The sequence below is a fragment of the Mycteria americana genome, chromosome 1 (genome assembly GCF_035582795.1).
Source record: "Mycteria americana isolate JAX WOST 10 ecotype Jacksonville Zoo and Gardens chromosome 1, USCA_MyAme_1.0, whole genome shotgun sequence".
In the NCBI taxonomy this organism is placed as follows: domain Eukaryota; kingdom Metazoa; phylum Chordata; class Aves; order Ciconiiformes; family Ciconiidae; genus Mycteria; species Mycteria americana.
In genome coordinates, this window is record NC_134365.1 from 62081514 (window position 1) to 62097936 (window position 16423).

Sequence of the window (16423 nt, forward strand, 5' to 3'; positions counted from 1 at the left end):
TCCTGTTTGTTTTTGAAGCAGCTATTTTTCCCTGAGCTGACACAACCAATTATTTTATTCTCTTATAGTATCCAAGATCCTGGAGTAACATTAGGACATGCTTCATCTCAATTGTTTTGAAGACTGAACCAATTTTTACTCGTTACGTAGGAAAATTTGACATGTCTGATTAATTCTAGCTCTAAGGAGATGAATGGTAGCTTTCACTTAAAACAGAAGAGTGTCTCTGGAGTTTGGAGCATTTCCAAAATAGAAGTGAGCTTGTTAAGCTTGACCACATTAGGTAACTGAGATCAGCTCAGGTACCAAGATCATCTGACTTTGCGGACAAAAGCGTAGATGATGTGGAGATGTAAGTAAGCTCTGTACTTACCTAATACATGAAGACTGGCTGATCACTCCTCTCTGTTTCATTCGTTTCATCTTAATGCTTTGAGATTGCCGTTGCTGCTTCTTTAGAGCCCATCCATTAAGGCCACTAAGTACTATGGTAGTGTAAGTCTATCACGTATGTATGGAAACCGTGGTCCCCCTCTGTAACAGAAGACATTAAGGCCTTTGAAAAAAAAACCTTACAAAACCTGCATGTCATTGTGCAAAATGAAAGATCTAAAATGCTGTGAATTCAGATACAGAAAGGCGCGCTCATTCCTAGGTTCCATTTCCAGCTGGCCTTTGCTTTATTCCCACATTAGAAACCTGATTCGTTCTTTTAAAGACTTTTTTAAAGCACTGTAAGGTTACCATGCCAAGGATCATGAAACCCGGCTCTGTTAGACACCACGTCTGGTTATGTGCTCTGTGCACGAGACTGACGTGAGCTGTGACTACACTCGCCCCTTAGAGAGAACCAAATCCCTTGCTTTGAGCAAAGCCTGACTATATAGTCTTGGCATTAAACAGAATATGGATTGGCACTGGGCTGAATATGCAGTACTGGCTGTGCGGGGTTCTTCACCTCAGGCAGCTCTACAGCTGGAAGAGCCGTCACCGAGACACCCGCTGTGTTGCTGGTACACGGTAAGACTTGGCTGAAAACCGGGAAAGAAAAACTGAACATGCAACAATTCCTCTAACTCATCCAAAGGTATTGACTGAGCTACCCCGCCTCTGCTCCATGGGCCATCGCTCTGCCCCATGCAAGGTGTCTCAGCCATGTGCTTAGGTTCTCCTTTACCTTGTTGACTTCACAGGGGATGGGAACTTGCAGATACCTCTGCAATCCACGTTCTCCGTATTCTCATGTCTTACTAGAGACACAGGAAGATGCAGAAATGTCCATCATTTCAAAGGAAGTCCAGTTCTGCTGTTTGCTAGAAAAATTGCATTTTAAACATTTATTAAGGACTGTAAATATTTTAAAGTCCTTCCGACTTGAGATTATTGCATTACATAAATGTTTAATAGATACAGAAGCTGCACTTAAAGCGCAGATAAATGCATACATACCTCTGGAATATGTATAGCTTTCAGACTGGCACTGAAACAAACCTGAACATTTTTAGCACTCATTACAAGAAGCAGAAAAATGTCCCATTACCATAGGAAGCCTCTCACAACATGTGTTCATGAGGCAAAACTTACACCTGTTCACCTTTCTGATTGCTGATTCTCATTCAACTCTAACAATATTCCAACCAGTTTTCTGGCATATTATGGAACTGAGGTGTTCAGCGTAAGCTCATTTTTAGTTATCATCTGATTTTTTTTCAGAGGCACGGCATAGCTGCAGATACCCTGCTACCTCGACCATGTCACGGTTGGGTGTGTCCCTCACATACGTTCATGGTCAAGTCTCCTGCTAGGTAAGGACCAAGTCTTGTAATCCATTTAGTCCTCTTCATACCTATATAAAAAAATCTCCTGCCACACGTAAGAGAAGGAGATGGTTTTTTTCCCCCCATTTCTCCTGTTTTTAGGAGGATATGCCTTCCAGCCCCCTGGACTAGGCGAGATCCATTCATCCTCTGTACGCTCGGAGGGCAGCTGTCTCCTGTTCGCAGGCAGCCTCTGAAAGCCCCTCGATAATCTGGAGTCCCTTTTCCAACACAAGCCCTCGGGATCAGGAGTAGGAGGGCTGCGGTGTCAGGTGCGGCTGTCGAGCTCAGTAACCAGCCTGGTTTGCCCGCCGAGTTAGGAGGGGGTCTGTGTGCTTGCCTCTCAGGGCTACGGGGGGGTGCCAATGGCTCTAGAGCCAGCTTCCTTATAGCCCTGACACCAACTTAATTCCTCTCGTGAAATGGGAGGTATGGCCTGGAATCCTTAGTCAGCAACCCACAACAAATTTAATTGTCTTCATATAAAATTTTCAAGTTCAGGCCAAAAAATCCAGGGAGTCGCAATGGCTCTGCATGGCCGACTGATGGTCACTTGATAGAAATGAACCACTGTGAGTGACGGGGGGGTAGGATGCCCAGGTTTAGGATGCTTCTCCGCTATCTGACAGCCTCCGAAAAAGGGGGGAAGCATCTGGCAATGCAGCATGCAGCAGCATTCCGTTCACATCTATCCTGACGTATATCCAGACCCCATCAGCCAGATCTCTGATGCAGAAGGAAGCCATTAGCTATCACCATCATCTCTTCAGCTGATTATCCTGAGGCTTTTTATTTGATGAAAGGGAAAATGTGAGCGTGTTATTTTACTCAGAAGCAGGAGCACACCTGGTTGAATACATCTACTGAAATGTCCTGCTAGAGGGAAAGCGAACGCCTCTGTCTCCAGCTGGAAATCTCTACGCACCTCAAAAGCTCACTTTGCAAGGTAATCTGATAATAAAGGAGCAGTTAGCAGTAACACCCATCACAGGGAGTACGACAGCACCTGTGAGCAAAAGGCTGATTGCAGCCTTATCCTGGTTTAAGGTATGGAGGGCACACTGTTCCTAAGGGCTTTAGATGGAGCCTCTGCCCTTCAAAACCAAGCACAAAATATCAGAAACCTGAAACCAGTTAATTACTTTAGAAGTGTTGACCTGAATGCTTTCCACCTGACATCTTTACACTTGTGAAAAACAAGACTTGAAATCCAGACACTGCAAACTAAGCGTGTAACACCTTGTTTCGGAGCCGTGACGGAGCCTATGTACTCTCCTCCGGCTGCATTTCCCAGCATGGAAATACTCACTAACGTTATATGTGAGTCATTCATAGTTTTTAATCAGCTTCCAAAAGCCCTGGCAAAGATTCGCCAGGTAACCTGAACCATGCTACAATAAGCAAAGCAAGATTACTCACCTCACTGTGTTCTTAAACGCTTTCCTCGGATTTAATTCTCAATATCTTGGACTCAATGATCTTAAAGGTCTTTTCCAGCCTAAATGATTCTACGAGGAGACTTCCCAAACCAAGACTTTCCATCTTAAATTTCCTCCCATCTTGCATTCCTTTTCCATAGTCATACAGACTTAATTTCTCACCTGAATTGCGCTCAGCTCTTCCTCCTTCTAATCCTTGCACCATTGACTTCAAGATTTTTATTTTGTAAAAAAATAATCATGGATTTAATTTTTGAAATTTTCCTAAGTGACAAAGGGAGGCTTAAAAGCATCTGCTGTAGGAATGATACATATTGCACGTAAAATCGTATTGCACACACAGCAGTGACATTTTCATGATAAAATAGCAAAGTACATTGTAAAATTAATCCAAAATAGCTGAATTGTTATGTCTTTCCATATAACTGAAAGCAAGTTTCTTAATAAATCACATATAGCTATAATTCCAGGAAGGAAAATATTTTTTCTTGACTGGGTGGCTCAGCATTTACTTGGCTGCCTCTGCAAACAGCACTTGCCTCTCCATAGCATGGCTGCTTGCTCTGATTCGACCTTTTTCCACAGGCATCTCTTTCAAGTTAAAAAAAAAAAGAGTAAAAAAAAACAAAACAGTAATTGAGTGCGTTAACGGAGCAAACAATCACTTTGAAACAAACCTGAACGCCTCACTTTAGACATAAAACCAAACCTGTTTTAGCTAGAATTGTTATCTGCTAAGGTCAGACTGATAAATCAAGCCTAAGAAAGGCCTAGGCAATACCCAAACCCCACCTTCGCAGAAGCTTTTACAGGAAACTGGGGCCTGTTGTGGGTTGCAGGCTTTGACTTGATGTAGAGCTGCAAATACCTGCTGACAGTATGGAGACCTCTCGATAGCTAACAAGTCACGAATTGCCACAGTATAATTCTAGTTTTTAAAATAAGCTGAAGCTTAATGGCTTAACTGTTATTATTCAGCCACATGTTACCCTGACAGCTTTATGTATTAGTAAAAAAATAGAAACAAGGGCATAAACTTGTGGATTGATTTTTCTCTGACTGAGGAAAACAGCTTTGCTGGTTGTTTGTTTTTTAATTAAAAACTCTGATTGAAATGAGATTTTCAAACCCACATAATTTTACTTTAAATGCCATGTCTCATTTTCCAAAATGCTCTGGCCATTTGTTGCATACTGATAGGATGTGTACTACTAAACACCTAAAGAAATGTTATCTCAGGTCTGCATTTACTCAAAAAAGAGGGACAGAGGAATACAATTTCAATGTCAAAGTCAGTAACATTTTTAAAAATATTGGCAAAAGATATTTTTAACAACTTATAAATGAATGAAAATAGTCTCTATATTTTTCCTCCATGAATAAGTCACTATTTTCAGTCCCAAATGCCTCTGACTGAGCCGACAGAAGCCATTTAATGACAGTGAGTTGAATCTCAGTCGGGAGGCTGAGCACTCCAGTAGATTGACATTTGTAGCAACGGGGGAAAAGGTCTGCTGTTCATCATTTCAATAGGGGAAATAAAGTTGATCTTTTTCTTTTAACACAGATTTTTTTAAAAGAACTGGTTTGCATGCAATTTGGGGAGGTGGCTTTTGGATATGTTGCTCTTCAGTGCACTGAAGAATAAAACCAGACTCTCATTTTTCAAAATTCTCAATCTTTGGCAAAGTTGTAAGTGCAACTGCAAAAGCAAGATATTTTTCTGTGGCATCAGGAGTCTTGTACGTGATGATGTGTAACGCGGCTAGCGAGAAAAGCACGGCACTGCCGGTCGGGAAGCATATGCTCTAGTTTCCACTTGGCTGCATTTGTTTCGTTTTTTTTTTCTTTCTTCCTTCCAGTTTCCCAGATTTATTTAGTTTTTTTGTAATTATGGTAGAATTAAGTGAAATATGTTTTCGTCCAAACAAAGGTTGGGAAGTGTTGGCAGAGCTCGTGCCCACACGGAGAGCGTTACGACCACAGGGACAGGATTGCTTCAAACTTTGCACCATCTCCACTGGGCTTATTGCGTGATCTTGTCACTTGCCCAGGCGAGAGGACACCGCAGCCGTACAGGATCCTGCCACTACATTGCATCCCCCAGAGCTCCACACTCATATTCCCAGTGCCCGGGGGTGCCACGGTCCTGCTGCCACCAGCTCTCCTGTCGTACAGCAGCCGCCGGTGGTCTGTACCGGGGAGCAGCCGCGGGGCAGAAGCTGTACGCTGGGTATGAAAGGGAAGGGATTTTGTAAAATTTTTAATAACGTAACGGAAAAATTGAGGCTTGCCAAAAAGACAAATCCTCATGCTTCCTTCCACTGGAGCAAATCCAATTTTGTCAGTCCCTGTGGCAGTATCAGGGATCGGGTTCTTCTCCGCTATCTTACAAGCAATGAAGAAATTCGCCCAGGAGCTGTGCACCCAAGAGATGAGCGGAGAGGCCGCTTCTTACCCCTTTATCCCAAACATGGAACTTTCCTTTTTTGTGTGCATGTGATATCAACTCTCTAAAGCCCCCCCTCCCAACTCAGCCCATCCGTGGCTGAGCTCTGCAGCTGCTGCCCCCCGCTTGCCTGGGCTCGGTCCCCTGGCGTGCCCAGCCCCACCTGCCCCCATGCAGCCAGAGGCTTTCTCCTGGCCCTCGTTTCTGCGCACACCGCATTTCATCTTTGTGAATGCAGATGTCATTGAAGCTGCTGGACTCTCTCAGGGCAGTGTAGTGGCTTGCTTAGACCCATGTACTGCAAGAACAGGACCGCACCGCTTTGAAGCGGACGTAATCCTTGCCCAGCCAAGCTGTCAAGGGAGGTAGAGCAATCAGCACAGTGGCTGGAGCCAGGCTAATCGCTCACTTAGATCAAGTCCTTCTCAAGACCTTCTTAATTATCTCCCTCTCTGATTGAGCTTGTAGAGGAAACAAATCACTGATGTTTTGAAATGTGAAGTTTGTTGTCTTAATACTGCACAGCCGGGCTGTGATTTCAGGAAGCTGTGCTGCAGTTCTGCCTGTTAATGAGGGAGTGCAGGATGGTGGGGTGTTTGAGGTGGGAATGGGCTTGGGCTCTAAAGACAGCCAGTGCCCCACCATGCCCTATGACATCTTCTCAGCAGAGCTCCTATTTTCTGTTTGTCTCTGCTCTCATTGTGAGTAATGTTTGCCTTGTGGGGAGTGGGGCTGGCAGATTAAATGGGCTGTTCGCAACTGGCAGTGCTGCACCCAGAATACGGCATCCAGTTTTGGGGTCCTCCCCAACTCAAGAAGGGTTGTTGAGATGCTGGAGAGGATACAGTGATGGGCTACCAAGATGTTCAGTGACCTAAAGCTCATAACCGAAAAGGACACTTTGAGGGATCTGACCTTATTTAGTCTGGTGACAACAGGGCTAACTGGGAATCTAATAGCAGTCTACAACGACTTGAAGGGGACTTACAAAGGAAGTGTATCCTAACTCTTCCTCCAGTAGTGACAGATGATGGACACACGTTGAAGGCCAGGAGTCTCACAGTGGCCACTAGGACAAAAACACATCTCTGCTGGGAGGGTAGTACGGCACTGGAACAGGTTGCCCAGAGAGGCTCTGAGCCCTCCATCCACAGAGGTATTGAAGCCTTGGCTAGCCAAAACCACGGCCAACCTAGTCTTGGTGACCTTCAGCAGTAGGGTGGCCCAGCTGACCTCCAGGGTCCCTTCCAACAACACGGTCAGGATGGTGAGCAGTTATTTTCTAAATGTATGTTTTTCCTAAGTATAATTTATGGTGCTGATTTCCTCACCCAATTTTGTCTTCAAAGCCCAGCTTTCTGGCCTTAGTGAAAACCATGGACGAGACCACGCAGGTTTGGGGACTGCTGGAAATGTTTAACTCAAAGCCATCGTTCGCGAATTCACATGAAGGTGGGCAAGCACATGGCTCATCAGATAGCTGGAGTTTATGTCATCTGACCGACTCTAAGGAACACCCTTGCTTGAGGTGGGACGATGTTTCTGGGCATGCGACAGGTCTTAACGACAGCCCTCATCCTCGCTGGCTGGGAAGGAAGGGAGCAAGAGGGATATTGTCAGATGAATTTAGCTTTCCTGCTCCATAGCAGTAGATAATTTTGAGTCTCCTGCTTGTCCTGTCACAATAACCCTTGTGAGAAAGCAAAGCTATGCAGACAAAAATCCCACCCTCAGCCCTGAAAGCATAAGCCAGAAATAAAGCACACAGAGAGGAACTTTCTTTCTTCAATTTAATTGAAGTTACTTAGAAAAATAATCAGGCTTGAATGGCTTTTTTAAGGAAAGATTCATGAGCAGTTCACACTTGTGTTGGCAATGTATAATTTAGCTTTTTTCTTTATTAACAGTATATTTAGGTATGAGGAGATGCTTTTCTACAACAAGCCTTCTACTGCATACAAATAGGTTAAAAAAAAAAATCCAACCCCACATCGATGTTAAATTATTCGTACACATTGTATTGTGCATGCATGTAAGAAAATAACACTCTCTGTAACAAGAGTAATAGTAAGGACAGTCCCTTTTTGTACCTGAAAAGTGCAGCAGACTACAGTGAAACCCTAAAACATCTGGGGTCAACTTACTTCTAAAAGCACTTCTGCTTGTGGATTATTTAATTCACTTGTCTTACGCAGCGCATGGTTCAGGCAGTTTGCACATTTCTGTGATAACGGGCACGGTTTATGAAGAGGCTGAAGCATGGACCAAGTCAGGTCTGGGGGAACCTCCCACTGCCAGGAGTCACCACCATGTTCAGATGGGCCAAATCCAGCCTGAGCTCCAGGTTCGGGTGCTTGGGGCCATCGGGGGGAACGGGCCCCCAGCTGTGGGCATTGTGCTGGGCAAGGAGCCGCGGGCACTGCTGGGCTCAGTGCTGGTCCTGCCAAATGACGGGGAGGCACCAGCCGCTCAGAGATGGGAATCAGCGCTCCTCAAGCCCAGCTCAGCGCTCCTCAAGCCCAGCGGGTCCGTCCTTCCCCGCTGGGTCCGTCTGCACTCACCACTGCTCAACTAATACACATCCTTCTAAAAGAGCAGCTCCCCGGGTGGCCCTTGGGGCCCCACGGGCACATCTGTATTTTGAATTTTGCTGTGGCTGCAGTTTTGCCTGTTCTGTCTCCTGGGACCAGCTGTGGCCACAGCAGAAATGAACCCGGGAGGGAGGCAGGGCTCGGGAGCAGAACCCGCTCCTCTGGCTGGGAAACCCAGTGAAGAGATGGGGTAAAACCAACCCGGTTCCCCGGCTGCCCCCGCACTGAGATGAGGAGAAACCACCCTGAACATCCTCCTGTGTGGGAGCAGTGGAAAGAGATATTTTTTGGCTCAGTCAAAACAATGCACTCAGTAGACCAAAAAAAAAAGCCTATTCCTTAACATTTGTGGTCCTCCTCTGACCTGGTGAGGGCTTCGTGCTCAAGGCGCAGGACACGGTCACATCCAGCACGTCAGCTGTTCATTTTAAACACAGATCTACAGCCCATTCACAGCACTCCAAAACAGACATAACACACTAAACGGACAGTTTTGTAGTAGTTTGGGATCAAGATTTTTAAAAAGCAAGTGACTTTTAAGTACCTGCTTAAGACCACATAAAAGCCATCTCAGTGCTGAGCATCCTCCCGTAGGGCAGGCCTCTGGGGGGAGGCAGAATTTGGGTAATCAAACCCAAAATCCTGGCTGGAGCAGCACTCGCCCCTCAGATCTCCTGAACGTATTTTTCTCCTAAAGCTTTTCTATCATCACAGCTGTCAAACAGGGGTTTTGTGTCTCCAAAGCAGTGAAACTACAGACAGTATTTCAGAACAGATAAAAACATGGTGAAGACAGAGAAAAGTACAAAAAGAAAGAGGGAAGCACATCCCATTTTTAAAATATTTACTTTCTGAAGCAACTTTTTTCTGAAATGAAAAATTCGCATCACAATCTGTTGGAGGGATTAAGAGCTAACTGAAGAGAAAATTGGACGAAAATATGAGCACTGTTGGATACAAGACCAAACAAGCACACAAATAGCTTGCGGGAAATACTGGAGGGGGAGCGGGGAAATCCACCCTCAGACAGATTTTTTTTTTTTTTTTTAAACAAACATATAACCATTGAACTACGAACAAAAGAAAGCCAGGGCACGCTGTGATAGGCACTTGCAACAGCTCTGCATACTCTAAATGAGACAAAACTGCTTTCAAGTAAAACAGCAGCCAGCGATCAGCAACCGCTCAGGAATTCGGAGCTGTTAGGCGCAGACAGCCGGCTCTTCACCAGCCACTGGGTCAGCGCTCTGGGTTATAAATAGGACCTGGGTTATGAAAACTGTGGCTATTCCAGAATGGATGAGAGATTTATTTGTAGGGTATGATAAAAAAATAATGACCCGAATCCTGGCTAAGAACAAATCCAATTTTGAAAGGACTTCAGCTGCTGTTTGTTATGTTAATTTGTTCTTCGCCGAGATTTATTCGGCGACTTATTTTTATAAATAAGACGGAACTTATTTTTCTTCTTTAACCATGTGTCCTGGAGACTAATGTAATTCAGTGGGGATTATCGGCTACTGTACAGTACGACATTTTCAGGATCTGGCTCTGATACTGTTGAAACAGCTCTGCCTTCAGCTGAGTTTATTTAAACCTTCACTAATTTTTGGAAGGGTTGGGTTTGCTCCTAAGATTGACACGCAGGCAAGTCAAAACCCCGTTTTAACAATCGTTCAACTTTAAAGCAGATTTTAGGTTCCCACAGGTGCGTGCGCTTCAGGCTCTGCCTCCTTCTGCCCATCCGCTGGCTGCCGGCGCTGCCGGCTCAGGACGGGGCAGCCTGAAGCGGCTACGGACCATTCCCCAGGCAGGCGCCTGCCGCCCGCTTGGCCGTACACCTCACCTGCATCAAACTAAAGCAACGTTTGGAGCAGCCTGTACTTCTGCCCACGGAGCTTGCTAGTAGAGCCACTCTGAAATCTCATTTTGCAGTATTTATTTGCTGTGAATAGATTACTACTTCCTTGCCCAAAACAATCGCTGGGTGTGCTATGCCTGGTACAATCTGCCATCCCAACAAGCTGTTATAAACAAAGCAACTGCTACTGAGATGTTGACCTTAAATAAAAAGGTCACGGTCTCACACTAGAGCTGACTTAGATGAAATACTAACCCACTGGCAATCGGAAACATCTCTGTCAGTGGTATTTGGCATCAACTAAAAAAAGACGACTTCCCCTCCCCCTAGGAAAAAGCCATGAAACCAGCATGTAGGAAGATGAGAGAACTTTTTTATTGCCTTGCATGCTTAGAGATCAACACCAAGATGACTTTCTGACTTTTCAAATGACATCTTTTATAGCAACGTATCGTGACCAGTGTTTTTTGAGCCAATTTTCGTTGCCCATCGTAAGATCAATTAGGGAGGCATGACTTGCAGAGGATGGAGCTGCCCCCGCCCCCACCCCCATCCTGGGTATGAATTAAGTCAATGCCAATTGCTTTGGGCATTCAAAAACCTCTACAGTCACTTTCAAAATGCTGATTTTTTCTGATGGACCATCTGCAAATCTGCATTCATTTGGGCTGGCAGGCTTTAAATTAAGAGACAATGGGACTGGTTATATTCTGATAAAATCATTAAGTCCAGACTTATAAAACGTTCATGGTTTCTCTTCCCAAGGAATACATTCACATTTCTTTCAGTCATGGGTTTTAGATATCATGAATCTATCAAAATCTGTTTTACTTTTCCCTTTCAGGGCTAGAAAGATAGATTTTTTTAATACACTTAAGTGCAATATCACTTCCTGAAGAAATTATTTCCACCACTCTTCTCAAAGCGTGTGGTATCAAGAACCATTCCTGTATTTACCTGCATCAACGGCTAATGGAAGAATATTATTACCCAGAGACAAGCTCAACTGAGGAAAGCACAAACCCAGACTCTTTGTGTCCAAATGTTATCTTATCTCTGCTGCTGAAGTGACACCTACCAAGAGACCATGTTTTAAATAAGTATAAATAACATTAATTAGAATTGGAGGAATGAAAGATCAATGAACTTCACCAGAACACAATTAACATTTTTTTTAAACAGTGTAGCAGTATTATTCATTTCTACAGCTAGATCACAATCCTGTTACCCTGCAAAGAGAGCTGTCCTTTCTTACAGTTGATTTAAATAATTTTGACTGTGCTGCTCGCAGCATCATTCAAAAAAAGAAAATATTAATTTACAAAATAACCCATTCTCCATATTTATTATGACAAATAAAAATCTTAAATAAAACAGGCTTTCTCTCCCCTCTCTCCCCCCGACCCATCCCTCATTCCAATTTCAGGTAGCTTGGCACTGAGTAATTGAACATTAAAAAATCAAGTTTGTAGACTTCATACAGCTGCGTTTGGTGCTCGGAGCTGATGTTCTGGAAGAACTCTGTGGTCATTTCGTCCGTAGTTCTCGTAGACTTTGCATAGGTGGGGAACTTCAGGTAGTTGCCTACTCCCGCCAGCTGGAGAATGTAATTCGAATCCTCTTCAAGCGTTTCGTATTTTCCTATGAGGTCGTAGTGGATGTGGCAAGGGTGGCAGAGGGAGTACACAGTCTGCCAGTGCTCGTTGAAGGGCTCTTCTCTTTGGGTGTGCGGGTCGATGAGATACGCCACAAACTCTTCAAATTTCACGTCATCGCCTTTACGCAGAGCTTCCTGGGTTGCGTTTTTCCTCTGGCGCCTCACGATTTTGGTGCCGTATCGCTTGTGGAAGGAGGTGTTGTACTTCTGGGTGAACTTGTTCCTGTAGGCTGACACCAGTCTCTCGAAAGGCTCGCGAACAAAGAGGAACTTCATGTAGTTTTTCAAGCGGTGGTTGATCTCTGGGATGCTGTACTGGTTGAGGGTCTTCAGGTTCGAAGACACATGGGCTTCGTTGGCTGGGATTTCCATCGGATCACTGTACTTGCCTCTTCCCGTCAAAACCATCATGACTCTCTTCCAGTTTGTGCAGGCCACTTTGGGAACATAGCAATAGATCATTTCATGATCTTCATCCACGACCAGGTGTTTGAGATCGTTGGGTGTCAGCACGCGGCGCTTCCTGCTAGATACACTGTTTGCTCGGCACGTGTCTGTCACTTGGTCTCGTCTAATCTGATGAAGAATTGCTGTGTTGGACAACTGCAAAGAAAGCACAGGCACTGGTAAGTCAAGCAGCTGGGAAACTCTTACTGCCTTTTTGCTTATTATACAAATTCATAGAAAAGTAGATTACTGCCTGTACAGAACAGTTCGTTATGCCACTGAGTAAAATGGTTCCTGTGCTAGAAGATAAACTCTTTTTGTCTCCAAACTTCTTGATATGTGCTGCTTAAATGCTGTTCACAAAGAAAGTGTCCACGGCTTTGCTTTGAAGCCAACCCAAAGGAGCACAAGCGCCCACAGAGCCTGGTGGCAAGTGTATTTACAGCACCCTCATGCTGAGATGCGGTCACTGCTTTTCTTAGTCCTGGAAAACATCTTCCCTCCACTCTGCAGTCCGTCCCACGGCTACAGCAGTGCTGGACCCTGCTGCTGTGCCTGACCTTTTGCTGCTGAGATGGGGCAGGAAGACACCAGAGCTGGAAAATTTGTCAAAATGAAAACAGTATGTGCTCTTGTTGCTGATGTCGTTTATGCTAGAGAATTAATAATCACGGCTTGTTTCTTGGCTATGACCTTGGCAGAAGAAATGAAGCCCACAGAGATTCCTGCTACTCCCCAAGGGGAACTCAGATGTGATTTCTTGAGGAGCAGGGAGAATATTAGCTATAAATTTGCCTCTCTGCTAAAGCCATATTGACAGAGACGGAAAGACTGTGTGGCCTTCTAACACACACGGCACTATATTCACCCATAGCCTTTTATTATTTTGTTAATAGCGCCCTAACTTTCTACTGCTACTGGATACTTTGGAGAGGCTGTAATCTGTCTTGGGGACCCCAGAGGACAGCTGCACAGAGATGACCACGGTTTCGCCTCCAGCCACCTCCTGCCCAGGCTGTGTCCAGTGACAACAGCAAGAGCTTCTGCTAAGGCAGGTAATGAGTTCCTCTGGGAAACAGGGAATATCGGCCCAAGCGAAGGACCATGCCGACGCAGGGCTCCTGCGTTTGGATGCTCAGAGCCATCTGAGGTGTCTCTGCATGGCACGGTGTTTTGCTGTGCAGCCCTACCCTCACTGCTACAAATGCCTTTTTACGTATTCTGAATAAATTGCATCAAAGCAGCAGGGGGAAGGTTTTGGTAATGTTATTTACATTTACTTAACCTCACTTACCTGTGGACTTCAAAGAGCCTTACGCACAATAATTAGTTTAGCCTCAAAGCCAAGTATTAAGGCAAGTAGTGACCTTCCTAACTGATAGGCAAGGAGGTCTGAGATGCCTTCTTGAATGCTGAGTCTTTCAAAAGTGTTTATCTGATACCTTCTAGTTAGGTTAACATGAATCACAGGGCACGGCAATGAAGCAGTTGAGGCAGTGTAGACTGTGCACATCTGCTATGGGGGTGTACAGCCTTTGGTTATACAGGTCTTCCCCCTTGACGGTATAATACCCTTGGCAAATGGTTTTGCACCAGCTTGGGGGTTCACACTGAACCTCCAGTTCCTGCAGTCATGGGTCAAATCTCTGCTTTCAATACCAGTAGTTAGCCCTGATTCATATTAAAAAACCCCTCAAAGAACAGGATCCAAATGCACTTTAGAGGCAAAACCCAAACCAAACCCCAAGATGGGACCAAGCCAGTTGCAGGATTTCTGAGCTTTGGAGGGAAAGGAGATAGAAATTGTATCGTTACAGACAAGCCCTAAGAGCCCAGGTTTCACCCGCCCAAGGGGGAGCAAAAGCTTTTGCAACACGCGAACAGCAGAGCCTCTCCCTCCCTCTGAGCTGTGGTGGGTTGCAGAGGAACGTTCTCGTGGGATGGGTAACACCAAGGGGCTAGTGCACCTCAAATTTGGGCAGAAGGATTTTCTTCTTCAGGACAGCATTTCTGTGCCAAGCCTGGGACCTCTGTATTTTGTACAGTGCCACCCACCACTTCTCCTCTGAATTCCTTGATACTTGCCTCATCTCATCTCTTTAGCCCCTTTGTTCAGCAAAATGTTGGCTAATGGTTAAAACATGCAATAGCCCAGTGCAGCTCCTTTAGACAGCTTGGCTCGTCTTGTGTGCGTGTGTGGTATCCCCCCGAATACCTCCCAGGTGCATTTCAAGGGCAGTTTTGTGTTATAGTCCAAGAGATGAGAAGCCAGATGTGAAATGTGCTTCATGTTTCCTAGGAAAACTGACTGGGAGGGAGTTTCCAAAATAAGACGGTAGGAAGCAGTTGTCAAGGACCACACAGATTTTTGAAGAAAATTACTTTTTCTGTTAAAAAAAATATAAAATCCCTATTTCAATTTATGTTGTCCTCAGAGAGAAACAGAACTAATGGTCAGCTCTATACTGGTTAGAGTTACCAGTGAGTAATTTTCAAAGAACTAAACAAAACCCTATGCAAACACACAGACATACAAATTCTCCTCTGCAGACACATAAAATGCTGAAATCTCTCCTCCTGCAGATTTTCATCAATATCATATAGCACAGTACTGCTGTTTGCCTCTAGTCCTAGAGTAAAAAAACCCAAGAAATGCCTGAATACACTGCTACCTTACAATATGTTAATGCATTGTATTTGCTTTTCTGGTGCTGTTCTTGGGATAAATACAGAATTAAGTGGATGAGATTCTAGGGCCTGTATTAGATAGAAGGTCAGATTTGATAATCTAATGGCTGCTTCAGACTCTAATCTGCAGATGAATCTTTGTAGAGCTGTGCTTTGCTCCTGATTTCATTCCTACATCAATAGGCTAGCAATTCTTCCCATACATTAACATTAATGAGATATTCAGGCATTCGGAGTAAGGGGAAAAATGCAGCCTTAGTATTTGCAATTGCAAATGAGGTTGTGCTACATTAAATTCACTTACAAGATGATACTTGCGCATTTCGAAGTGCTATTTGTCTCCCACTCTTTTTAACACGGAAGAAATATGAAGAAACGGCACACAAGCTTGGTCAGCTACATTTACTAAGTATAAAGCAACACCGCAGGGTCAGCTCTGCACGTGCTCTGGCCTGTCTGGTAGCACACAGAACACATATTAAATATCAATGTAACACTAAAAGGGCATTGCCCTATTCTCATAAATTACAGTACCATTTGGTACGGGTGATGGATGAGGGACCATGTAGGAATTACAGTTTTGAAAGCTCTACTTTGGGGGTTTTTTTTTGGCCTACTGACTTCAGCTTATTGAAAAAATATTGAAAAAAAAGGCCAATTTAGTGACTGTCCTAGAATGATGCCAACTGTATCAAAACCCATGTTCTTCTGCAGCTGACCAACGCACCCGATGCACCCTGGGAGAGCTGACCTACCTGCTTCCCCCAGAGAAGCAGAGTCCTCCTGGCTCTCCTTGAGGTTTAATGGTAACAGCCCTCTTGCTGAAGGAGTGGGCGACATGAAAGCCACACTCGCACTGCACTAGTGGAAAGTCGAGTAAGGCACCGGAGAGCCTTTAACGGAGCTCCTGCAGAACCACCGAATTCTTCCTCGTAAGCTGCAAACCACAGAGGACATGCTCTATGGTTCCCAGAGCCTACAGCACCATGCAAGGTAATCATAACAGCATTTTTCAGTTTGTTATTTTGAAATTATATATTAACACTGAGTTACCTGGTGCTAATATGGTTCCTCCACATTTTAAGTTACAGGCAAGGCTTTCAAGCCACATAATAATTTCACTCCTGAAGCTGGTGAGGGGAACTGGGAAAAGAATAAGATTACACGAGACTGGAACTACATTTATTTAAACTAGAGGTCCACTTGGCCAGTGAAAATGTGCTCACAACTAAAGAGGAAAATACACCCTACAGATTTAAGCAGCCAGAGAGATAAGATCCAAGGGACAGATATCTTTAAAACCATGGATAGTGAAGGGCAAGTCAAACAATTAGGGCCATGGCCTGTCTTCCCCCAAAGCTGTTATAGATGTGGCTACAGCGGAGTTGTGAGAGCACAGCTCCTGCCCGGACACTGATTGCTGCATCTGTGGTCATCACCAGAGGTCCCTGCCGATCCTGCAGTTCAAGAAGCC

At 44.7% G+C, this 16423-nt stretch overlaps 1 protein-coding gene across 2 annotated transcripts in view; it reads right to left on the reverse strand.

Moving 5' to 3' along the window:
* Positions 1-10510: 10510 nt before the first annotated feature.
* Positions 10511-16423, reverse strand: part of CHST11 (carbohydrate sulfotransferase 11) — a 174242-nt gene continuing 168329 nt past the window's right edge. For both annotated transcript variants that reach the window (XM_075502404.1, XM_075502412.1), the window contains exon 3: positions 10511-12417. In XM_075502404.1, coding sequence (XP_075358519.1) covers positions 11569-12417 — 849 coding nt within the window. In that variant the 3' untranslated portion in view covers positions 10511-11568. The remainder of the gene's footprint in view (positions 12418-16423) is intronic.